General features: G+C 43.3%; 1 protein-coding gene across 7 annotated transcripts in view; it reads right to left on the reverse strand.

The window, feature by feature from the left end:
* BTBD9 (BTB domain containing 9) overlaps positions 1–26001 on the reverse strand; it is a 289365-nt gene that overhangs the window by 137760 nt on the left and 125604 nt on the right. For all 7 annotated transcript variants that reach the window (XM_019483053.2, XM_014598076.3, XM_059716974.1 and 4 more), the window contains one exon: positions 787–896. In XM_019483053.2, the coding sequence (XP_019338598.1) occupies positions 787–896 (110 nt within the window). The remainder of the gene's footprint in view (positions 1–786; positions 897–26001) is intronic.

Consider the following 26001-nt stretch of genomic DNA (forward strand, 5'->3'; position numbering starts at 1 on the left):
AAATGCACACAAAACAAGACAAAATATTTTTTTACATTAAATTAAAATGTTATAGTAGATGTTTTTAGTATAAGATCTGTTTTTTCCCCCCCAGTTCCAAGATAGCAAATCCCCACCCCGCTTCCATCCTCCCAAGGAATACTTCTGGGGCAAGGGAAGGGACTTCAGGTAGCATAGGTCAAGGGTTAGGGGCAGGACTACCAGTTCCAAGATGGTGACTGGGGGCGGGGCAACTGTCAAGGGGCAAGGCTATCCTTACAGCCCTCAACAGCTCATCAAAACTCATTAAGTGGCCCTCCAGTCAAAATAATTGCCCACCCATGAATAAAAGTGCTAGAAAAGCCCCACTAAAGCACCCAATCTATACAGAGGTTGGGCAAGCTGTATCCAACTAACGCAATGCCTCTTCTGGGCATGCACTTTAAAGTAAAGCGCCATTTTGGGTTTTTTTTCTTAATGTCTGTAAGCAGCCAATGTGATTAACAGCACAGACTAACTGAATTACCAGAGTGTGTGAGATTAGCAGTTGATGAGATCTTGTAACTTGAGGGTGTGCTTTCCCACAGCATTACCTGCTAATCAAGAGTTTCAATCTCTTTAGCCTGACTGGCCAGGCCAACCAAGCTTAATGTCAAATTTGACTCAGCTAGAGATTTCTGTGCAAAGAGCGGATTCAGATTACAAGGCAAAGCTCAAGTTATACCTAGACTTAAAATGAAATGACAAGACCTGAGAATAAAAGTGTCTTAGTACAGACAACCACTGAAAAACAGTCTAATCTCTTACCTATCAGACCCTTCTCAAGTGTGAAGGTTTTGTTGGTAAACATACATTCGAATGCCACAATATGGAAAACTTTGTTCACTGTGTTGTGGGTCCCAACTATTCGAATATATCTATGAGAAAAGAAAGGAAGAACAAGTTAAGGACAAACAAAATCCTAGCACCAAGTTATCAAAGATTCATTATGAGAGTGGCAGTGCTTCCGCCCTATTATTGTGGCTCCTGTATTATGCACAGTCACAAGGACTGAAGAACTGCAAAGAAGATTATAAATCTGAGTACAGATCTTGCACCTATATATAAGTCTTGAAAGACTTCAATTAGACGTACAGAGAAAACTAAAATGAGCCTCTATCCAAACCGAACATTAACTGTGTTCCCCTAATATGACATTATGGAGTTACACATTATCTCCTGATTTTATTCTTGGCTATGAAGATTTAAAAAAAAATCTAGACAGATATAGATATATAGATATTAATTATATACACACACACACACACACACACACACACTTATTTATTGGGCTTGTCCCTGATGGATAAAATCTTGTGTGTGCATGTGCGTGCATGTGCACGTGTATGTCAGGGACAAGCCCAATAAGTAAACATTGCTTCCCTGCAGAAGTCATAGATTAAATTCCCCTTTATTATAAGCCTATTTCTAATTAATAAACTAACATTTGATATTTCAGACACCAACGTTCTGCTGTCTTACCTTTTATTACTTAAGTTATTTAAATAAGTCAAGCTTTGCTAGACAAAACCACCTCCAGGTTTCACTCTTGGTTATACAGCATGCACTTATGAACACTGATGACAAAGTAAGATGGAGCTGAACTTGAACACAGTGGCCTATTCACCCTTTGAATTTCCTTGGAGGCTTCACCTTCTCCAAACAAGCATTAACCTTGAATCAATCTGAACCCTTCGTTTTCCAGAGGGAACTGACAGTTTAGAGGTTAATGAACAGCTGAAATATCTATTATGAGTTTGGGAAAATCCCAAGTGGGATACTATACACTGTCATAGGGGAGTTAAAACAAACAGAAAAATTAAGAATAAATAACATTTCCTCAAATAATGACTTATCGACACTGAAGGAAGGTGTATATTAGATGAAGAACGTCAATTAAAAGGAAGTAGAATCTATATGACTTATGCCATATTTTCCCTGTTATGTAAAAGAACCTTTAATTTATTTAATATAATTTAAGTTCTAACCTAATGGCTGCAAATGTTAATAAAGCAATTTCATCTCACCTTCTTCATTACTTCAAGTTAACGAGCTAAACCACCCCCCCCCAAAAAACCCCCTCATTTTATTCCTTAATTTAAGGACGCTTTTGGTAATTCACACTTGCAACTGTTTTCCCTTATAGTTTTATTTGTGCCCTAACCTGCACAACAAAATTGAACACTTTAAAAACAGTTTTTAAAGAAGTCAGACTTGAAACCTGTTTCTGCTAATGTGGTTTTGTCATTAGTGTAGATATAACTCTTTGAAAATATTTTTTCAGTTAAAATTTTAGGAAACATTTTCCATCCACACAACTGTCTTCAATGTAAAAACTGAAAACTCAAAACATTGGCTTTTAAAATAAATTTCTTAGCACCACTGATTATATATTGCATACCAGTTTTTAGTCTATCTTTAAACAACCTACATTATTTATTATTACAAGCATTATTTATCTGTCTTGTGCTGTTCACTCACCTTCAAAGTTAAACTTTTGGTCAACTTACTTGAATTGCTAAAGTATGTAGAATTTATGGACTTTCACCTGACAGCATGGCATGAGTTCCTACTTCCCTAAATGTAATGCAAGACTATGCAGTGTTAACTCATGTGAGTAGTATGATTTTTGTACCTGGTGCTAGAAATCGAGATAACACATGGGGGACTTCCCCCCCCAATGTTCATGTTAAATGGGGAAAATAATCTCATTTTAGAGACAAATAAATCTAGTAACAGCTGTACTGGATGACCTGGGACCCATATTTATTTGAATCTAAGATGAGGTTATTTCCCCCATTTAACATGGGGGGAAAAAGTCCCCCATGTTGGATCTGAGTACAAAGCAGCAGGGATGCGAGTGGGGACAGGCAGCTGCTGCGGTTCAGACTCTGGCCCCAACCCAGGCTCAGGGTTGGATTGGAGTCAGAGCTGCAGCTGCTGCCCACCCCACCACTGCCTCTACCCCTGCTGTCTTCTCACTGCCACACCCTCTGCCTCCTGCCTGCCCTCCTGTCATCTCCCCATCCACTATACCCCCTGGTTTCCCTGTCTGTCCCCCAACAAAGCCTCTTCTGTGCCATCACTAGTGCCACCACTTACCCTCTAGCTTTGGCTCCAGTAAGGCTCTGGCCCAGCTACAGCCTGGGGCACAGAGAACATGGTTGCTCTGGTCCCTGCTTGGCCTGGTAGCAATGGTGGTGATGGCAGTAGGTCTGGCCCAGGTTCCAGCTCTGACTCTAAGACCCAGTCAGAGCTACCACCACCACAACCATGTGCTCCATGCCTGGGGTTAGAGCAGCATTGAAGCCCTGCTGGAGCTGGAGCCAGACTATAAGCAGTGTCGAGGGGAGGGGACAGAAGCTGGTGGCAGAAGCTGCAGAAAGCAGAGGTCAGAGAGAAGGCAAAGGTGGGGGGGAGGGGCAGTGGCAGGCAGACACCGGGGGCAGCAGGCATGGGGATTAGGTAGTAGGGATGGCAGGTAGCAGAGATAGCAAGTGGGGGAGGCAGATGACAGGGAGCTAGGTACAGGGGTCAGGCCACTTGTCTTACCCATTGCCTACTGCATGCTGCCTGCCCTCCTCTGCCATACCACCTCCTCATACTGCCTGCCCTTCCATCTGTTTCTACCCCCTGCCTGCTTTCCCCACTGCAGTGGTGGAGTGAATGAATTTAAGGCAACCTCCAAATAATTTGAGTCTATGCATGGAAAACCAACAAATTTATAGCACGTATAGAGAGATTTATGGATTGCTATTGCTTCTCATAGATTTCATAGACGTTAGGGGCTGGAAGAGATCTCATGAGATCATCGGGTCCAGCCCCCCCGCCATAGGCAGGAAGTCAGCTGGTAACAAGTGACCCCAGCAAGGAATATATCCACCTGTTTTCTGAAGGAGTCCAGAGCAGGTGCTTGCACAACCTCTGGGGGGAGTTTGTTCCAGACCCTGGGCACACACACCATAAAGAACTGTTTTTATATGTCTAGTCTAAATTGGCCCTCCTAGAGTTTATGGCCATTAGACCTTGTTACCCCTTGGGGAGCTCTGGTGAACAGCTGTTCTCAGGTCCTGATGTACCCCTCTTATGTAATTGCAGGCTGCCACAAAGTCCCCCCTGAGCCTTCTCTTCTCCAGACTGAAGAGTCCCAAGTCCCTCAGCCTCTCCTTGTATGGTCTTCCCTCCAGGCCTTGGATCATGTGAGTGGCTCTCCTCCAGACTCTCTCAAGCTCCTCCACATCTTTCCTGAAGTGGGGGGCCCTAATACTGGACGCAGTACTCCAGCTGCGGTCTCACCAGGGCCAAGTAAAGCAGGAGGGTGACTTCCCTGGTTTTGCCCGAGATGCATCGGTGGATGCACGCCAGAGTTTGGTTAGGTTTGCCAGCCACAGCATCACACTGGTGGCTCATATTCATCTTGTAGTAAATCAAGACCCCCAAGTTCCTTTCAGTCACCGTGCTAGCGAGCGTAGCACTGCCAAGACTGTTAGTATGCTGGGGGTTCTTCCTACCAAGGTGCAGCACCTTACGCTTCTATGCACTGAAGGCCATCTGGTTTTGGTCAGCCCACCTTGAGAGCATGTCCAAGTCAGCATATATCCCGAGCCTGTCCTGCGGTGTGACCGCCCTGCCCCATAATTTAGCATCGTCCACGAACTTTGCCAGTTCACAACCGACTCCCAAATCCAGATCATTGATGAAGATGTTAAAGAGTACCGGCCCAAGTACCGAGCCCTGAGGGACTTTACTGGTCACCCTGTGCTACGTTGATTTGCTCCCTTCAACTAGTACTCTTTGGGTCCGACCCCATAGCCAGTTGCCTAGCCATCAGACCGTATGATGATCAAGGCCACAGTTCCCCAAATTAACCATGAGGACATCATGGGGAACTAGGTCAAAGGCCTTCCTGAAGTCCAGATATGTGACGTCCACATCATCTCCCTTGTCCAGGGCACATGTTACCTGGTCTCAGAAGTAGATGAGATTAGTCAGGCAAGACCTGCCAGTCACTAAGCCATGTTGGCTGGCATTCAGAAGCTTGCCTTCCGTTAGTCTGGCATTGATGGATCCCTTGAAAATTTTCTCCAGGATTTTTCCAGGGATGGACGTCAGACTGATTGGTCTATAGTTCCCCGGGTCATCCCTCCTCCCTTTCTTGTAGATAGGGACCACACTGGCTCTTTTCCAGTCACCCAGAACCTCGCCCAAGTGCCACGGTTTTTCAAATATCTCTGCCAAGGGGGATGCAATGATGTCTGCCAGCTCTTTCAAGACTCTCAGGTGCATTCTGTCTGGGCCTGTGGACTTGTGACTGTCTAGCTTCTCTAGGTGTTCCCTCACCTGATCCACATTGATTTTGGGCCTGTCACCCGCTCCTGGATTGGTTTGTGCTGTTCCTGACAATGTGGTCCTCCTGGGAGGGTGGAAAACTGATGCAAAAAAGTCATTTGGGAGAATGGCCCTTTTTTGGGCATCGGATGTCAGTTGCCCCATTGGATCTCTCGGAGCCCAATGCTATCTTTGTTCTTTCTCTGACTTCCCACATATCTGGAGGAGGACTTTTTGTTGTCCTTGATTCCCATAGCTAGCCTAAGTTTGGTTTGTGCCTTGGCTTTTCTCTACCGCTCTCTATAGGTGCGGGCAAATGCAGAGTAATCCTCTTTGGTAATGCTTCCTGTTTTCCAGCTGGTGTAGGCTACTCTTTTGAGCTTAATGAGGTCCAACGGTTCCTTATTCAGCCATGGAAGCTTCCTTGTCCGTTGACTGCATTTCTTGCAAGATGGTATGGCTTAGATGACCATTCCTCGTGTACTCCCTTTTCTGGGGCGTATGGCCTCTAATTGCCTGACTGACCAATTCTCTCAGTTTGCAAGTCAGCCTTGCCAAAGTTAAGGACTTCTGTTTTACTGAGGGGTTCGCCTGCTCTTCAGTGAACTAAGAAGGTGATCAATTCATGGTCGCCATCACCAAGCTTCCCCTCAATCCGCAGATCACTCACCAGATCCTCCCCTTTGGCCAGGACCAGATCAAGCAATGCCTCTTCCCTACTCAGCCCATAGACCTCCTGGGATAGGTAGAGGTCATCAATGCACGTGAGAAAGCTATGCAACCTGTCAGATATGACCACGTGCTCAACCCAAGAGATGCCAGGGAAGTTGAAGTCCCCCATAACTATCATACATCAGAAGCATGCGGCTTCAACCAGTTCTCTACTGAATTCCCGATCTAGGTCTTCCTCTTGGTGGGGAGGTCTATAGTAGACTCCTACAAATAAGTCATCCTCCCCATGTTCTCCACATACCTTGACCCAGAGGGTCCGTGGGCCCAGACCTTCTATACAAAGCTCAAGTGGTGGAAGTACAGGATCTTAAACCAGTAGCTCATGATTCACTCCTCTCAGATTACAGTCTGCGCAGTAGTGTCACGTTGCAGAAAGCGTGACACGATGCTACTGCACAGTAGTCTCAGGCTACTGCACAGTCAAGAAAAAGCCGTTCAACTACACTACTTCACAGTAATTAACTCCAGTTACTGCACAGTCATTTAGTACTTGTTTATACAAGTACTAAATGACTGCATAGTAATGACTGCGTAGACAGCGTCTTGTGTAGACATCAGGCCTGTTGTGAAGCGGCAAGTATTCAATTCGGATTTGGCTAATTCAGAGGGAATCCCGATTCGATTCGGCCAATTCAGATCCGAAGATTTGGCAGCGATTTGGAGATTCAGCTATAGACTAAACAGGCAACAGTCCTCGACCATGCTGGATACAGCTGCTAAGTCTGTTGTAGTGGGCAGAGTGGGGAGGGAAGGGGCAGATCAACACCCCCACAACAAGGGAGAGATTGGGGCTGGGGCAAGCTGCCAGCCAGGGCAGGGGGATGCAGGATTCAGGGAGGGGGGCTCTTGCCGCTGTGCACCACTGGTCCAGGAGGGCAGGGGAGCAGGCATGTGTCCCCGGGGCTGCGAGGGGTGGGCTGGGCCAGGCTGCACTCTGGGAGGCTAGCCCCAGGTACCCACTGCGGGTCTACACTCTGTGGCGTGGATGGAGCCAGGGCTGTGCTCCGGGAAGCTAGCCCCAGGAGCAGCCCAGAGCACAGCTTTGGCTCCACCGGCCCTGCAGAGCACAGTGGAGAGGGGGGTATGGGGGTGCTGCAGCCACTGTAAAATTCCCCATAGCCCCTGCTGCCAACACCCATTTTGTTGATTGTGACAGTTGGGCCAAATAATCTATCCCTGAGAATGCTTGACTTGTATCTAGTTTTCCACAAACCACTGGCTCATTACAACCAACAGAATTACTGCTTGCAAATTAGCAGCAGAGGAAACGTGGTGATCTACTCAGTTATCTCACAATGAATTCATTTACAAGTTACCTAAGCTGTGACCTTACAATTTCTATACTCTTTGTAAAGCAATTTAGCTAAAAAAAGAAAGTTATCAATAACTCACCTTAATTACATTTCTTCAAATGTAGCCTATGCACTAGATTTCGATTAATGTTAACTGCATAGAAAATTTAAAGCTTGTTTTTCTGTTCTTAACTTTGCTTGAAACAAAGAAAAATAGATGCTAAAATTTTTAAGGAACTAGATTGTATTTAATCAATTTCAACTTGTAAAACAATTAATAACTATAGCTGTAAATTTTCAACAATTAACTTTATACTCAAATAGTAAGTGCTATAAAACTGAGGAAGATGATGTATATTATTGATGAATATAAAATGCTGAATCTCTGTGTTAACTGCAAAACAGAACTCAACCTAACTTAAATGTGACAAATACATCCATAAAGTATACCACATATTACAAATATTATGGTAAGCAACTGTGACTCTAATCATGTAGAAGATTTATAAATGTAAGATATTAAATTTTACTATGTTAAGTGGTATAATACATCAAATTCTTACCGAATCTGTTGAATAAAATACTTAATTATTCAATGTTTAATTATTCACTTTTACTAGCACTCTAAAATTTCATTAAATTAAGTGCAAAATTCATTAAATGTACCGCACACTTTAAAAATTCAACAATCTATAATGAATCCAACAGACCACAGGGAAACTTTTTCTGGTAACTTGTCCAGCAGGAGGTGCTGTATGAATAATGTAAAATTACATCATCTCCACTGAAAAACATCAATGGTATTACTACTAAAATATATCCAGTCTTTACAAATCAGCACTTGAGATTCAAAATTCATCCCAGAATCCAGCCCTGCATCAAGTCCTGGACCCGATTATCTGTTTACCCCTGCTATGAAACACAGAGTAACTTAAAGCAATCAAATGGAATGGTCTGCATTTATTCTTATATAATTTGCTATAAAATTCAAATTCTATTCTAGCTGATGGGACAGGGACAATGACAATACATACCTCACTTGCTACTCAATTATTTTTTAAACGTTTTATATTTTAGTCATCTTCTTCCCCCTTCAGTGTCATTTCCTAACACATAGCAGGCTGAGATTTGAACAGATAATAAGGGCATTGAACTTTATAGTCTGTAGAGGGATAATGTTGGAAAAAAGGAAGGATATTCCTCAGTATCTCTAAGGCCCTTGACAACAGTTCATCCAGATGGAAGCTCATTAAAACTTAAACATGGCTGTGAAGGTAGATATGCAACAAATTGACTATCTCTGATGAGAATTAATGTTAAAGACACAAATCCTCATCTGGAAATCCTTATCTTCCCTTCAACTATACTATACCATTAGTTGTTTAACAGTTCAATGCTGACAAACAGGACAAGGTTGCAAAATGTACAAAACTTTCAAGAGCAATGAGGGAGTACATAATAATTTGGAGTATATAACTCATTGATTAGTAAAATATAAATTCACCAGATGTAAAAGTACTAATATTAATACTTGTAATATATTCAAAATAAACATTCTGCCCATTTGTCACCTTCATCATGAACCTCTAAAATATGCTCTCCTGTATTATGAATCTGCCCTCTTCTTTCAACAGTTTACATTTTAATGTACAATGGAGCTATGGTTATTTAGGATTAAAGGAGTTGAGTTTGGTTGGAGCTTCTATTTTAATAACGGTCAGAGAATACATAAGTGAATGGAAGGTAGTGCACACTAGCAGAGGTCAGTCTGGTTAACTGGCACCAGTGCCATAAAGGTTAACAGCCACTGATTAAGTATAGGTGGCAGGCACATGGTTTTAGTCTCTGAGGCATCCTTTTATGAGCCTATTATTAAAATAATATTCCAAAGTTTATAATTAAAGTCAACAAGGAATTAGGAGTCTGTCCTGTGCTGCTCCCAAAGTTAAGCACTCCTGTGGTCTTGAGGAGTGTTTAGTTTTGGGGACTGTGTAGCACCTGCCTTTATTAGTTTGGGAACTATAAATCCCCAGAAATATTTTCATTGAATATGGTCAGAAATTAGCTTCTCAGTTCAGACACTAACTACACCCTTTACAGAGGTTAGATGAAGACAGCTACCCTTAAAATTACTTGCTTAAAACAATTATAGGTATTCACCATTCACTAAACACTAAACTCAGAGTTCAACAGATCTAGGATTTCAACATGGTCACAAAGCTCTGTTTAATCAACACTTCGTCTCAGCAATGTCATCTTATAACCTACAATTCTGAAGTGAAAATAACTGTGCCTATTTAAATGCAATTCAAAATTAATTGTCACATTTTTAATTCAAACTGAGGGTAGGAAAGTAATGCAGCACACTGCCAGCCTGACTATCTGGGTCTGAGAATGACTTCAGAACTCTTGTCCCTAAGATATAAGATTAACATCTTTTAGAGACATTCAACCTTGTCTGAGGGAAGAATCTGACAAGAGCAGAGAAATACAGCATGTAAAGAATCCTCTCTGAACTAATCAGTACAGAACTATTAAAGGGGATAATCCAAGAAACTGCAGGCTCTGCTCTCTTTGTTTAAGGAATTTGGGAACGAGGAATAATAGGAAATAAATAATAACAGAAAAATATTATGTCAATGTTAGATACCGCTTCATAGGGCTCTGGCAGATGTTAATTGCATGATAAATGTAACATGTTATTCACAGGATAAAAATCTACATGCTTCACATGCAAGACATTTAAGATATGATAAATTGCCAAGTGGAACATCCCCAATCCAAAACTTGCATGTTCTGCAAGATTAAATTCTGCATTAAACGTGGAACATCTCTGAGGCTGGTTTTCTATGACATTTAATTTTGAATGTGTGGCATGTAGGTATTCAGTTGCATATTCACCCTTTGCACATGCTGGTCTGAGGGATGTTCGCATGATCAAAGGGCAGAAGTACCGCCCTTCTGGGTGGCACAGAGTCTTTTAAATATCTCAGATCTGGAAAAACAAGGATTGGAGAGCTGCTCCCTGATGTTGAGCTTCCAATGCCCTAGCACATTTACAAAAGTGAATGTGCAGCTGGGTCTTGGTGCATGCAGCAGGATCCCAGAGTTTAAAGTTTAAGGTCCTGAGGTGTCATATGCATGAGATCAAGGAGCCTCTTCTTGATGTCAGGTTTGTGGTGTCCTGGGATCTTAAAAAAAGCAGCATGTCTGTTATGTCAGAAAATACAGTGTTTGGGATTGGGGATAAAATTCCTCCGATTTCAATCACGCTATTATATTAGTATCAGCCAGGGGCCATACAAATATTAAAATCCTAATTCTGTTTTGATCTTATGCCGTTACATAAAAAAGTACTAGTTAAAAAAGAAACACTCGTACAGCAAGCATCATGCTGTCAGCTTTGAAGAATATGCCATCAGGACACAATCTTTAATCTGACCTAGATCTATGCTAAACAATATGCAATACAAGGTTGGCATGTTCTCACTCAGCAAAATAAAAGGAACATGGGTTAGGACTGTATTTACTCAAATACAAGACAAGTTTTTCCCCCCTCTAATCAGCGTGCAGAAGGGAAGCCCTTCGTCTTCTATTTGCATACAAGGAAACCTTATATACATTGTCTATCATTAAACTGCTGCAAAAAGTAGCATGTGCTCAGTAATGAGAACCAACTATGAAGATAATTAAATGCAGCCAACACTGAGCATGACTATAAAACACACAGCCCATGTTGGGCAAACACACTTATGGGAAGTGTGTCTGTGTGCCTATGCCCTTTAAAAAAAAAAAAAAAAAAGAGGATGTTCCCTCCACAGGGAACTGGCACCAGGCTGGGATGTACTGCAATACCAGGCTGGCACTGGGAGGGCAAAAGCCAGCCTTAACACCCTCCCCTTGATGCCAAAAATTTAATTTATTAGAAGACTAGCCAATTGCCCAACAAGAAAAATGGGAGGGGTGTGTGTGTGTGGAGGGGGGGATGGAGCCCCACGCCCCGCCCATCCGGGCCCGCTCCCCCCTCCCCTCCTGCTGCTTGGGGTCCATGTCTGCTACCCTCCTGCCCGCTGCAGTGGCAGTGGGAGGGGAGGAGACCAGAGGGCCTGGGCCGACCGGTGGCGGTGGGAGGAGCAGGCTTGGGTCTGAATCGGGGAGCGGGGAGGAGTGGATCCAGGGCCTGATGGGGGGAAGAGGCCTGCTCCTCCCCTCCCCCTGACGCTGCTGTGTTGGGCCAGGCCTGCTGTTCCCCCCACACCACCATGGCAGACTGGCTTCTCCCCCTGCTCAGGCTCACTCCTCTGCACCCCATCAGGACCAGGCCCACTCCTTCCTTCCCCCCACTGCTGCCACCATGGTGCACCCACTCCTTCCCCCACCGCTGCCACATCAGCCCTCAGGCAGCAATGACAGAAGCAGGGAGGGGCGGCCCGAGGCCAGCACCAGCAGCCTCGCCCCCACCATGACATCCTGACCCTGCTCCCCCATCAACTCCAAGGAGCAAGGGGGGGGGGGGCGAGGCCAGCTCTGGTGACCTTACTCCCCCTGCTCCATTGTTACCACCTGCAGAGAGCGGGGGGGGGGGGAGGGGCGACGAGGCCGCTGTGCTGGCCTTGCTCCCCCCCCCCGCCATCATGGTGATGTGCTGCCACCTGTCCGAATGCTTCTTTGCACTCTGTTTGGCTGTTTGTCAGCTGATCAGAGCTTGAATAAAGCATTATGAAGAGACAGACAGACAGATTAAGGCTTTTATAAATATTAGAATATTAAAGTTCAAGTGACAGAGTTCAAAGCACAAGGAAATACAGAAAGACCCAAGCAGGGGGGCTACATAGTAGAGGATGCGGGTAGGGGTGGCAACACAACTAAGCTGCGTATGAAACATGTAGCCAACTAAGACTAAGGGTAAGGGGGCGGGAAGGGGGAAAAGAGGGAGTGGGCACAAAACTTACAAAGCAGAAAATATACAGGAGACCCTGCACAACAATACTGAATTGTAATAGGAAGATGGTTCCGAAAACATATAGTTACAAATAACAACATGCAGGATACAATTGTGGGTGTAGGGAAGAGTCCATGATTAACAGTTGTAGGCTTGGTTCCACAGGGAGGCAGGCGAGGCTCAAGAGCTACATCTGATTTTAGCCAAAAAGCTGAGATGCTTATAGGAACCTGCCACAAGGATAGGTTAGGGCACCCCATCCGAAAAAGATGCATGGTAGTGTTCACAGAGCACAGTCCCCCTCAGAGCCAACTCTTTTCAAAGTCATGGTGAGCCACTGCACTGCATATATTTTTACTTCCTCTTCACACCCACAACTGAGCTCTGCCTCCCCCCACCATTTCCAATTATTCTTGTTTCTTCACCAGCCTTAAAAATCTAGCAAACATCACCAAACTGGGTCCCAAACATTCACCCAAAACCCTCTGTCACCCTCTCTCTCAGCCAGTCACATGTGATGAGTGTAGCCTTGCCATCCATGTGGTAGAGCTAGATCAGGCTGCCCTGTGCCTCACCTGCATATACATTTTTGGAGGATCCCAGGACTCACAACAAGAACACCTGGTTCCAGTCATAAGTGGGGAGCTAATTAGCATACAGATAATTTGTGGGTGGGAAAAGGAAGAGGATCTGGAATACACTCACATATACTGAGCAGTGCTGAGCTGTGGGGTCACCATAGTTTGAAATGCTATGGGCCCTGCTGGGGCCCAGCCCAAGGGACTAAATAACAAATTCTGAGCCTCTTGGCTTTTGACTAATATCATGCATCATTTTTACTATACATAAGGTAGGTGTCAAAGCACTGGTTAAAACTGTGTTTAAGGAGTACTGTGCTAAAACCTGCACAGTACAGTACGTTTCTAAAAAGGTAACACTTAGGACGAACTAAGTCTATGGGTACTATAGACAAATTACTACCTCTGTTTCAAGGGCAGTTTTTTCAAATTTGCTCCTCACTTCCAGGTGCTCAGAGAGCAGGGTCTGACAGTAAGGGGCTGCAAGAGAAAGATGTTGGGGAGAGGCAGAGGTAAGGGGGCTAGCTGACCCCCAAGATTTATTCCCCCTGCTGTAGCAGTGGGAAAGGGACACATCTAAGGTGTATGTCCAATAATTAGATTCTATACTTGGAAAATTATAACAAATATATAATTTTTCCATAGGCAGAATCTAATTATTAGTGGGTCATTTTATATTCAAGTTAAGACAGTACCACACATCAAGGAATAAATCCTTAATCATAAATAACAGTGAAGAATATTGCACATTAGAAATAACATATAATAAAGATCTCTTTCATCAGCTAAAGGTTACATATTTCTACGTTACTATTCATAGGTAGATTTTTTGTTGCTATTACCAGGAAAGGGATTGACTATACTTTTCCTTATTACCACAATAAGGAAAAGATAATATCACAAGAACTTGTCCTTCTGCCAATAAATCTTTTGTATTTTATTCCCCTGGATATCTAATTAAATGAATGATCGGCACTGCTCCATAACTTAATTTTGCATTCTTCTGTGTGGCAGAAGTTTATTCCAGACATAAAATAAACAAACCCATGACTTTTAGCAATTTTGCTCAAGCACCCAGATTTCTGAAATCAAATTCTGAGGTGTGGAATTTAAACGAAAGCCTACTGTTATTTTGTTCACAAATAGAAAAATTGCTATAATCTGACAATAGAAACAAATCTCCTTTCAAACAAAGAAAATGGATTCAGAAAGTCTGGTATATCTTGGTAATGGATAAATTAACTGTGTCTGAATGATAAATACAAGTAATATAGAGCTATATTCAATAGACAACCCATATCAAAAGCTTCAAATGAACACAGCTCAACCACTGAAGAAATCTGTCTTCAGGGAATTCTAAACAATGGCCTAAATACTTGGAAAAATGGCCCATAAATATATTACAATTAAATAGCAGAGCCATCATAGTTAAATTTGCATCAAGATTTTTGATTTAACATGAACAATTGAGTTTTAACTAAAAAAATTAAATACAGATTTTAGAGAAGATCCATTCAAAATATTTACTGTAGTCCATGAGGTTCTTAGCATCATTTTCTGAGTTTCCAAGGGCAGGAGGGGACATGAACTGATTACTATTTAAAAAAATACTAGGTAACCAGGATGTTGCATTGTCTCATTGTTTGTCCGGATCACTTTTTAAGTGCAACACAATAGCATAAGACATTAACTTAACGTGTTCAATACTTTAGTATGCACAATATGGACAAATATTTGTTAAGAGGTACATGTTTGTATAATTGCTTATGAAGTTTTAAATGATAGTCTTTGGAATATCAGTAAAACGCATTACAATATTACAGGCATAAATGACAGCAACAGTTTGGAAAAGTACCATGTTTCCTTAAGATGCACACTAACCTAGACAGCAAAGAGTGAAAGCAAATCTCACCTCAACTGATTGCCATTCAGATTTCCACAAGCTTCAGAGGCTTTATTACCGGCCATTGCCTCAGACTCAACCCTTTTGAAAAAAAAATCAGGCACTAGGTGTCTCAAAATGGACTTTCAAAACTAATTTTTCTTAATCAGTTAATAGCTTCATTAATTTTAGTGTGTGCCTCAGTTCCCCCACCAATACAGCATGAAAACTAATTCTTCCCTAATTTCATAGATTTCATAGACATTAGGGCTGGAAGTGAAGAACCTGGGGACAAATTATGAATTGTAATTACACTTTTGCTTTCTGACAAAAATCACACAACAGGCACAAAGGAGGAGTAGGGACACTAAAAACACTAGACATTGTTCACCTTCTGTCAGAAACACAGCAGCTTCCTATAGGCCCCACATTTTCTACTGATCCTTCTGCAATGTGAGGGGGGAAATAACTCAATTCAAGGGCTAGCCTATCTTCCCTGTCAACTGACAATATAGGACAGCAGACAAAAAGAATAATGAATCATTCCTTCTGAAAAAGGAAGGATGTGGGGAGGGGAGGTTAAACTTTGGAGTTTAAAAATATTTTGCTATAATTACTAGAAGTGGGCTGAACCATTACAACTTTGCCATTTGATAACAGTATTTTTGGTTTTGGTCCTGATTGAGAACAAGGGATACTGACACCTGCGTTTATGCTACAAGAGTTCTAGTCTTGTTTCAATTTTGCCCACCAGTTCCCATGATGAGACAACGCCATGGATGTCTGTGTTCAACTTTCCTAATCTAATACAGCATTTGTGTCACATGAATAAAATAAATATGATGGTGAATTGCAGGGAACAACCAACTTCTGCTGGCCTGATTGTAGAATATGTGCCCGTAAAGAGCTGACTGAATTACATGGATTTATTACCAGTCAACTGTAAGAGGACAATGTCTCCAACCTCCTTCCCTCTCCAAAACCATCTTCCAATTCCATATGCAATTATCATGACCCAGACCCACTGTTGTAGATACAAATGTCTCTTATTTTCCTAAAAAACTGTCCTGCATTTTACTTCTGTTGCTTTCATTTGTACAACTGACACATTTAATTCAGATAACAGATGCTGGGAGTACACCATAGATTCAGCTGTAGATACTCTGGAGGACTCCTAATACCAGAGCTCAGTCAGCTGCATCAGAACAATACTTGGGACCTGTGTGCCAAAGAACAAAAATGTACATACTGTAGATCCCCTTTAATCCTTAGTTATAACAGCTGCAGTAAAATGGAGACAAACACTGGTTATAGTGCAGGCATAAATTCTAATCCCCCTAAGAACTGTGAACAAGAAGACTATCTAAAGAGAGGTGAAAGAAATGAAATGAGAATTTTTTTGCATCAATATCTCATTCCAGCTTATTATCAAGACAACTGAGAACAGAAAGAGAGTCGGGCTAATGGCAAAGAAAAACAAATGAGATGCATATTAAAACAGGCCCAAACCAGTATCAGATTTCCTTTTTTCATGTGTTGGTCATTTATTGGAAGCATGCCACTACCAGCTCTACAAACACATTTGCCATCTGTCTAATTAGAAAGAAGTAGCATTCACATTCTGATCATTACTTTCCTTATCTTACAAAGCTGTTCCTGCCACAGAGGCCCTTCATTTTCTATCATGTACGGCCTAACCGACAAGGGCATTAAAAGGCCATTCTGTGTTTGTCTTTTGGTGGAAAAGGAAACAATGTCATTTACTGCCACATAAGCTACTTTTTCTTGGCAACTCGGAGATGCACAGTCCTTCAAATTTACACAGCTGAATCTACAGACTCATGGCAAAAAGATAAAAGAATTAAGGGGGAAGGGAAAAGCCTTGCTAACCTTAAACCACATGCAAAAGTAATGGACATGTCACACCTTAAATGGAATGAAGCGAGAACAAATGTGAAAAGGTTCTCTCTCTCCTGACAGAAAACGATTTTTCCTGCACTTAGACAACAAAATCTCCTTAAAACATAACCAAAGTCCATTTTACCAGATTGGAAAGCTGTGCTTTAAAGATATGAAATGACTCTCAGTGGTGGTAAAGCAAATAAAACGCACAAGACAAAGCTATTTAATGCTTGTAGAAAAAATATATGTAACACTCACACACGCTGCAAATGCTTCACAGAGGCAACTTACATTTTCACCCACACAGCTGATATACACAGAAGCAGCAGAATAATAGATGATTTAAAAGACTTAATGCATTCCTGCTAATAGATTCACTAAGCCATTACCCAAGTGCTTTACATCACAGAATCTGCCTGAATCAACTAAGTGGGTAAGAACGTTGCAGTACTTATGTAATAAATACATGGGACATTTTGTTCCTGGCACAATACATGGAACCATCACACAAGCTATGCAGCTAACAGAAAATTCTGTAGATGTTTAAGCAGCTGAACAGTTATACAGATAAGAGCATAAATAAGTAATGCATGATATTATGGTGCGCTTTCCACAAATCTGAATGATAAGCATTCAAGGACATGGAAAACACTTATTAAAAATCCTCATTTCTATCTTAAAATTAATTTTTAAATATAAAACAATAAAGCTGCCAAAAACTACACAGTGGCAAAATTATGAAACCTCCTCATCTATGAACCACTAAGTTGCACATCTGAGTTTGTAGGTTGTCCTTCAAACCCTCATATCACAGCAGGTCCCCCAAGGATTTTAATTTCAGGTCAGGTCCCAAACTAGAATGGTCCTGCTCTTCAGATTCCATATAGATGAGGACAAAAATTTTGTAAGTTCAGCTGACCTGATGTGACTGCTGCCATAATCATGCTGAAATCTAATACAAGGGACTAATGAAACTCTGATATCACAAAATCTGTGTTTAGATATGACTTGTGATTCAGCATCCAAGTGTCTTGGCTAATCCTAAATCCATTCCCTTTTTCTTCTTCCTGTTTCTGATAAATATAGAAAAATGCATGCAATTCAATTAAAAACATTCTGAAATTTTGTGGTGTGCACAATCAATCCCTTAAAACTACAAGGAAAAATGGTCCTAGAGGCAGTTTCATTATCTTCCCTTTTTCTTTTTTTTTTTTAACATGTTGACTACACTGTTCTTGTTAGAACAAGGATCTGATTGTTAGTTTTCATATAAAGAATATACATTCTGAGGTATTTTGTGCAATAATTTGAAACTATTTTTCACTATTCCCTGATCCTTCATGTTCCATTACTTCATTGCTCCCTGTTACAAAAATAAGTTACTTATCAGAAACCAGAGCTTGTTGAGATGCATTATCCACACAAATGGAAACTGTACAACATGAAAAAGAAAGAAACCAAACTCAACAGCAACATATATTTTCTAAGCCCATGCAAGAACACAATTTCATTCCCAGAGGACTAAACATCCACAATCCTCTGGCTACTACACACAACTCCAAATATGCTTCACAGCTATGCAGAAGAACTTCAGAGAAAATTAGAACTCATCTACTTCACCTACTCTACTCCAAAAGAGACCAACTTGGGAAGAAAATCACCACATTCTACAACAACTTAAGACAGAAATCCAGACATTTTCCTTAATAATATACAATGGATACAAAGAGACTATGAAAAATGTTCTACAACATTCATCCAACATAAAAAGAAGAAATGGAACAAATCCCCCAAGAACAACTTCCCGAGTCACAAAACAACCATCAGAGGAACAACACCAACACCATTCCAACCTCAGAAATGATGAAACTGAAAGCAGCGACCAACCCTCAAATATCATCACCCTCCACACACACACTTACCAAAACTGAAAAATCTGTCCTTTCTAAAGGCCTAAATTTCTGTCCAGAAAAATATCCTAACAAAATACTACAATGTGAAGAACTAGAAGAATTCTTCCAATGCCTCCGCCTCAAGGAATATTTCCATGACCAAACTGAATCCACTCCCAACAACAACTCATCCTCTGACAACATTCAGGAAAAGATCAACCTCCCAAACCCCCAAAACCATCAGATTGGACACCTCACTGCAAAAGAAACCCTAACCTTGACTGCTACATTGACTGCTTCAGGGAAAGAATGAACAATGAAATAATCAACACCACACGCTGCCACAACAACCCCTCTCTACCAGAAAGGCCATAGAATCTTTAAGATCTAACCACCAAATAGTAATAAAACCAGCAGATAAAGGAGGAGCCATAGTCATCCTAAAATGTGAAGACTACATAAAAGAAGCCAACAGACAGCTCTCTGACACCACCTACTACAAAGAACTACAAGAAGATCCTACTCTCCTTTTCACCATGAAACTCAACGATACCATCAAATCATTTCCATCAGGACTACAAGAAAAACTACAGACTTGATCCCCCCACTACCTAACCCTTTTTACATGCTCCCCAAAATCCACAAACAAGGGAACCCTGGCAGACCTACCATATCCAACCATGGGACCCTAACTGAGGAAATATCAGGTTTCATTGAATCAATCCTAAAACCGCTTGTCACCCACAGAGCAAGTTTTGTCCAAGATGCTACAGACTTTCTATAAAAACTTAAAAACATAGACCACCTTCCCAGCAACACCCTCCTAGCCACCATGGACATCTACCAGTCTATAGACCAACATCCCACACCAGGATGGCATCCAAGCCTGCCTTACATATCTACAGGAGCAAGATTACATCTCAGAGTATAGACCCAAAGATATTACTGACATTTTACACTTCATCCTCACACACAACAATTTCACTTTTAATAACCAATGCATCCTCCAGACGATGCGAACAGCTATGGGCACCAAAATGGCCCCACAGCATGCCAACATTTTTATGAGCCACCTAGAAGACTTCCTCAAGGACTGCACCATCAAACCCTTGCTATACTTAAGATATATCGATGACATCATCATTTGGACTGAGAACCTGCAATCTCTGATAGAGTTCCATCAGAAATTCAACAATCACCATCCCTCCATCCAACTTTCTCTAGAATATTACAGCACCAACATCTCCTTTTTAGGCACGATGATCAGTATCCAGAATGATAAAATACAGACCACATTATACAAGGAACCCACAACCAACATACATATCTGTACAGAAACAGAAACACCCTAAACACACCAAAAAAGCTGTGATATACAGCCAAGCCCTCAGATACCATTGAATTTGCACTGAGAAGAACACCCGGGATTGCCACCTCACCAATCTTAAAAAGGCTTTCACCCAACAAGGACACTCCTCCAGAGAGATAGATTGCACATTTGAAAGAGCCACCCAGATACCACAAGAAGAACTGCTGCAGTACAGAAGAAACCCCCCCCCAAATCGCACACCGCTGGTTATGACATATCACCCCTCCCTTGAACCTGTACGGAAAATCCTCAAACAATTGCAACCCATACTAGAAAGAGACCCTATTCTTAAAGAGATCTTCCCAGAGCCACCCATCCTATCCTTCAAACAAGCACCGAACCTCACTAGCCTCATCACCAGAAGCAAACTTCCTCAGGCCCAGAACACACCAAAAGGATCCAGACCGTGCCATGACAAGAAATACAAAACCTGCCAACACATCTCCACCACTCCCGCATTTACTGCACCCCACAACAGAGCCATCAGCATTTCCGGATCTTACAGCTGAACCTCCAGAAACTTAATATATCTCATCCAATGCACCAAATGCCCTGATGGAAAATACACAGGAGAGATCAAACAACAACTGCGCACCAAAATAAACACACACTGGAAATCTATCAAAGACAAGAATACCCAATTACCGTTGGGGGCACATTTCTCACAAGAAAACCACTCTCTCTCCAATCTCTCAGTTCTAACCCTTAAAGGAAACTTACAAAATACTTCTCAGACACGAGCCTATGATCTCCACTTCATCAACCTCCTGGATACTAAAAATCATGGACTAAATATAGACATTGGATTTATGGCACATTATCACCTGCCTGACATCTGACACCTCAAGTACCTCTCCACTTTCACCCCCCTTCTCTCCCCCCCACACCCAGCCTGTTTCTCACCCACTGACTCCTCAATCTACATCTTCAATGACTGCCTATCTTGTATGCAGACCAGCCCAGCCTCTGGCTTCTTTACTTTTCATTTAATCCAGGAAAAGCACATACCAACTGTTGAAACTTCCTCAGCCTGACGAAGGGTTTTTGAACTTAAAAGCTTGTTTAAAAATTGTTTTTCACAACTACAGCAAAAGGTCTGTTATCCAGCATCCCCTGGGAATGGGGGATGCCGGTTAATCAAATCTTCTGGTTAATCAAATGTCCATCGTCTAGTGCACTCCCCGGCGTTAGTGTGCTGGGGGACAAGGAGGGGGGCCCCCGCACAGGCTGCTTTTTCCCGTGCAGGCTGCTTTGCCCTGGGCCATGGGTCAAAAAAGTGGCGAAGAAAAACTCAGTTCGCAGCGGTGAAACAGGATGTGCCCCAGAAGTGGTACTTTCGGTTTTGCTTTTGCCGTGTTGCTCAGATGCCGGTTAATAGAGTTTTCTGGCTAATAAAGTGCCGGTTAACACAGCTTTTCCTATATTTAAGTTGGTCAAATAAAAGATATCAGATTCACCCAAAGAACCTTATCTGCCTTATCCACACAACATTCTTACAGTTCCTGAGCCTTGATCAGACTTTCCTATTTAACATTTCCTATACAGGCTGCTTAAACCCTTTTTCTGAGAGTTAAAAGCACATGCCCCCCCCATGCCTCCCTCCCAGGAAGGCATGAAGCAGTGGGGAGCTGGCTCCCCTACTGTCCCCCCAGATGAGCCACACGTGGCTCCATTCTGCTTCCTGGCTTGGCCCTGCAGCTGCACATTCCTGCCCTGGCCCTAGGACCCAGCCTGGTTGGGCAGCATTCCCAGCCCGAGCCTTGCCCTACTCTACTTCCTCCTTCCCTCGCCATGGGGACCTCAAGCTGCCCCCTCCCCCCACAGACATACCTGGAAGCAGGGGCAATGCGTAGGGGGTGCACGTGGGTGCACATGCATCCCCTGAGCATGATGGTGCACCCCTTGGAAAAAGGCGCTGCCAACACTGTCAGTGGTGCCTGTGGGTAGTCACCGCTCGCCACCCTGCTGTCAACACCACTGGTGGCATCTGCAGGCAGTCCACGATTCCCGCTGGCCGCTGCCGACACTGCCACCGGCATCTGCAGGAGCTCCCCCACTTACGACTGTTGCATTCCCACCGCTCCCGCCACCGCCGTGCCCCCCAGCCACCGGGGGCACGTGCCATTCATGCCTGGAGGAAGCTGCAGAATTCATAGATGTTTGGGTCGGAAGGGACTTTAGCAGATCGAGTCCGACCCCCTGCCCTGGGCAGGAAAGAGTGCTAGGGTCAGACAACTTTAGCCAGGTGCACGTGTAGCCTCCTTTTAAAGACCCCCAAGGTAGGGGAGAGCACCCCCTCCCTTGGAAGCCCATTCTATGTTCTGGCAACCCTTACCGTAAAGAAGTTCTTCCTGATGTCTAACTTAAGTTTGCTCTCCATAAATTTGTGGCTGGTGTTCCTAGTTACTCCAAGGGGTGCCCTGGTAAACAGAGCATCTCCTATCCCTTGCTGGGTCCCCGCCCGATGAAGTTGTAGATGGGCACAAGATCACCTTTCAGCCTTCTCTTGTGGAGACTGAAGATCCAGAGCCCTCAAGCACTCCTGGTAGGGCTTTGCCTGCAGGCCCCTAACCATATGAGTGGCCCATCTCTGAACCTTCTCAAGGTTGTCCACATCTCTCTTGAAGATGTGGCCAAAACTGGACACAGTACTCCAACTGTGGCCTGACCAATACTGGATAAAGGGAAAGTTTCACCTCCCTGGACCTGTTTGTCATGCACCTGCTAATGCACGATAAAGTGCAGTTAGCTTTACTGACTGCTTTGTCACATTGATGACTCATGTTCATCTTGGTGTCAACGACGCCGAGATCCCTTACCGGTGCCGTGCTGCTGAGGAAGTCATCCCCCAGCCTGTAAGCGTGCTGGTGATTCCTTCTCCCTAGGTGCAGCACCTTGCCCTTGTCCTTATTGAACTGTATCCTATTCTGTTCCACCCACTTTTCCAACCTGTCCAGATCCATCTGGATTCATTCCCTACCCTCTAGTGTGTTAACTTTACTCCATAATTTGGTGTCATCTGGAAATCTGCACAGAGTGCTTTCCATGCCCTCATTCAAGTCACGGATGAACAGCACCGGTTCAAGGACCAAGCCTTGTGGAACTCCACTGCCCACACCTGTCCAGGTCAATAGCAATCCATCCACCATCACTCTCTGGCTGTGACCCCTAAACCACTCTGCCACCCATCTGACCATGTAATCATCTATGTCACAGCTGCGCAGTTTATTTGTGAGAATAGAATGAGATACTGTATTGAAGGCCTTATTAAAATCTAAGTAGATGACATCTACTTTGATTCCTGTGTCTAAGCATTTTGGTCATCTGGTCATAAAAAGAAACAAGGTGAGTCAGGCAGGATCCACCTGCTATGATTCTACTTGCATAGAGAACAGTCTCGCCCTCCACCCCCATTCCATCTGCTTTGTTACCACCACCTCCAGGGAACAGGTCAGGGAGGAGGCCCCCACTCCCCTATGTCCTGCCATCATGGCAGCACTACACCGCACCGCTACCTCCTGTCCCAATGCTGTATTCGCATTCTGATTGGCTGTTTCAGTCAGCCAAGGGACATCTACCAGTTTGGAAACATCAAAAGAGACTGGACAAACTTCAGATAATATACCAGAAGGAAAAACCTGGCCTTTATATGCAACAGAATAAAAATGACCTAATATGTCTTTTCCATCTCCAGTTCCTACGATGTGAAGCCTTGTGTCATAATGCTACAACTCTTGTTATTTGTACAAGAAACAGAGAACACTGCTAGCCTGATTTGTAACGTGTACAAATGGTTTTAGAATGCTAAACAAGAATATAGGGTGATTCATTAGTTTATGCTGAGTCTGTCTAATTTATTTTAAACATTTATGATAAAACATTCCATATTAATGTTCAAGTTATTTACACATATAACAAGGAAGTTTTTATTAGTTGGCTCTTTATCTTAAAAGCTTACTGAATGGTTTGTAATCCAGTTTTGTTATATCAGAAACCACAGAAATGATCAGTGAGTGAAGGAAATATGTGCAGTTAATACATATGTCACCTGTAAATGACATTGACTTCAACTCTGTAACACAGGAAGGAGGAGCTTGATGCTGACCCAGCTGCTAACTGAAGACTTGCCCCAGTACCAAGGCTCTTAGCAGAGGATGCTCAGCCCACAGGTGAATGCCTTGAGCACAATCCTGGGAGAGCCAGACTGGGTCCTTGCTAAGCAGCAGCTGCCAGAGCCTGAAGGATGGATGAAAGTGAGGGAGCTGCTATCCAGGGTTCCAGGCACCCGCAGGCTGGAGACACTGCTTGGGCATGGCAAGAAGTGGCTGTCCTAGGAGGCAGGAGCCCCTGTGGGTGCTATGGGGAGGGGAAGGACATGCTTGGTTCCATGCAGCCTGCTCCTGCAGCACCCAATAGCAACCTTGCCACTGCATTCACTCTTATTTAAGCCCTGCCAGCTCAACTGCCCAACTTGGCCCGGCTCCACTCCCACAGGTAACCACTAGTTACACCTCTGTGCCACAGCAGCCACACAATGTTGCAGTATGAATCTGTGCTGCCTCCCGCATAGCCCCTGCTGGAGCCACTCCCCCAACAGCAGACGACACCAAGCTGGCAGGTAAATGGTAAACGTCAAATGGTGTAAATATAATTACTCTTTAACCTTTTATATCCCTACTTTTAAACAAGCCTGTTCCCCATTTTAAGCCCACTTTTTAGCATAATCTCATAATCCTAACTATTCAGTCACTATCAAATTTCCATAATATCAGCTATCATCTTACATCACACAATTCTGGCTTATTTCATATTTCCTAAAATTGCTAAAGGTTCAAATAATTGCAGATTATATTGATAAAGCAGCAGGAGCACATGAAAATAATACCACAATGAAAATGGCTGCTGTTACTGATTGCACCAAGAAAGGACAGGTCAAGCTTGGTTAAGTTTTACCAAGGGTCTGAAATGAGAGAGAGGAAAAAAAAGACACAAGGTTGTGGTAATCTCATGCTTTGAGGTCAAATCTTTAATTTCCAAAATTAAAATTCAGGAAGAGCAACTGACAATCTTGGTAATCTTCACTTCCAGTAAATACTAGGGATGTGCAAAGCTTTGGTCCCTAATTTGATTCAGCAGCACTTCGACTCAATTTGGTGGCCGAATCTCGAAATCCAAATTGAATCAGAGGACTCTTTAATCTCTCCGAATCGGTTCGGAAACATTTGGAGATTCAGATATAGAGACAGCTTTAAATGTTTGTTCTATATACCTCTAGGTAGCAGGGGCTCATGAGTGCTATGATGTTGGGGCGTGTGGAGCATCCCACAGAAGCACAGGGGGCTCCCCAGAATGCTCAGCAGCAGACCCGGAAGTGGACCAGAAGCATTTCCGGTCCACTTCTGGGTCTGCTAGGGACTGCATAGGGGGGCCCCCCGCGCCCCCCCCCTCCGGCTCAGTGACTGGTGCCTCCTGGGTCTCAGGCGGCGGGGGGGACCCAGTGTCCCCCTGAGGCCAATCGCTGAGCCGTGGAGGCACGGGGGGGCGGCCTCCAGCGTGCTCCCCAGCAGACCCGGAAGTACTTCCGGTCCACTTCTAGTCCACTTCCGGGTTTGCTGCCAAGTATGTGGAGGGCCCCCCTGCACTCCTGTGGGATGCTCCATGTGCCCCAGCACTGCAGTGTTCACAAGCTGCGCCTGCTACCTCAAGGTATGTAGAAAAAAACTTTTAAAGCTCTGTCTATGTCCGATTGAATCTGTCAGATCTGGATTCCACTAAATCGAATCAGGGACAGCGATCCAAATCAATTAACCCAATCACTGTCCCTGATTTGAGCCAAATCTGAATCCGAATTAAAGCACACCCTAGTAAATACAACCTACATACTTATCTTTATGGATATTTAAGAATATCATTAATTTATTGAACTTTCAAGAGTTACAGAAGAATGTAGTCAGACCTTCCCCAACAACCAATAAGGTATGCCACCTACTTATTTTATGTAATTTATAATCACAGAAAACTCAAAACTCTATAAGCTAAAAAGGGACTAACAAGTAATTGTGCATA

The sequence above is a fragment of the Alligator mississippiensis genome, chromosome 1, assembly GCF_030867095.1.
Source record: "Alligator mississippiensis isolate rAllMis1 chromosome 1, rAllMis1, whole genome shotgun sequence".
Lineage (NCBI taxonomy): Eukaryota > Metazoa > Chordata > Crocodylia > Alligatoridae > Alligator > Alligator mississippiensis.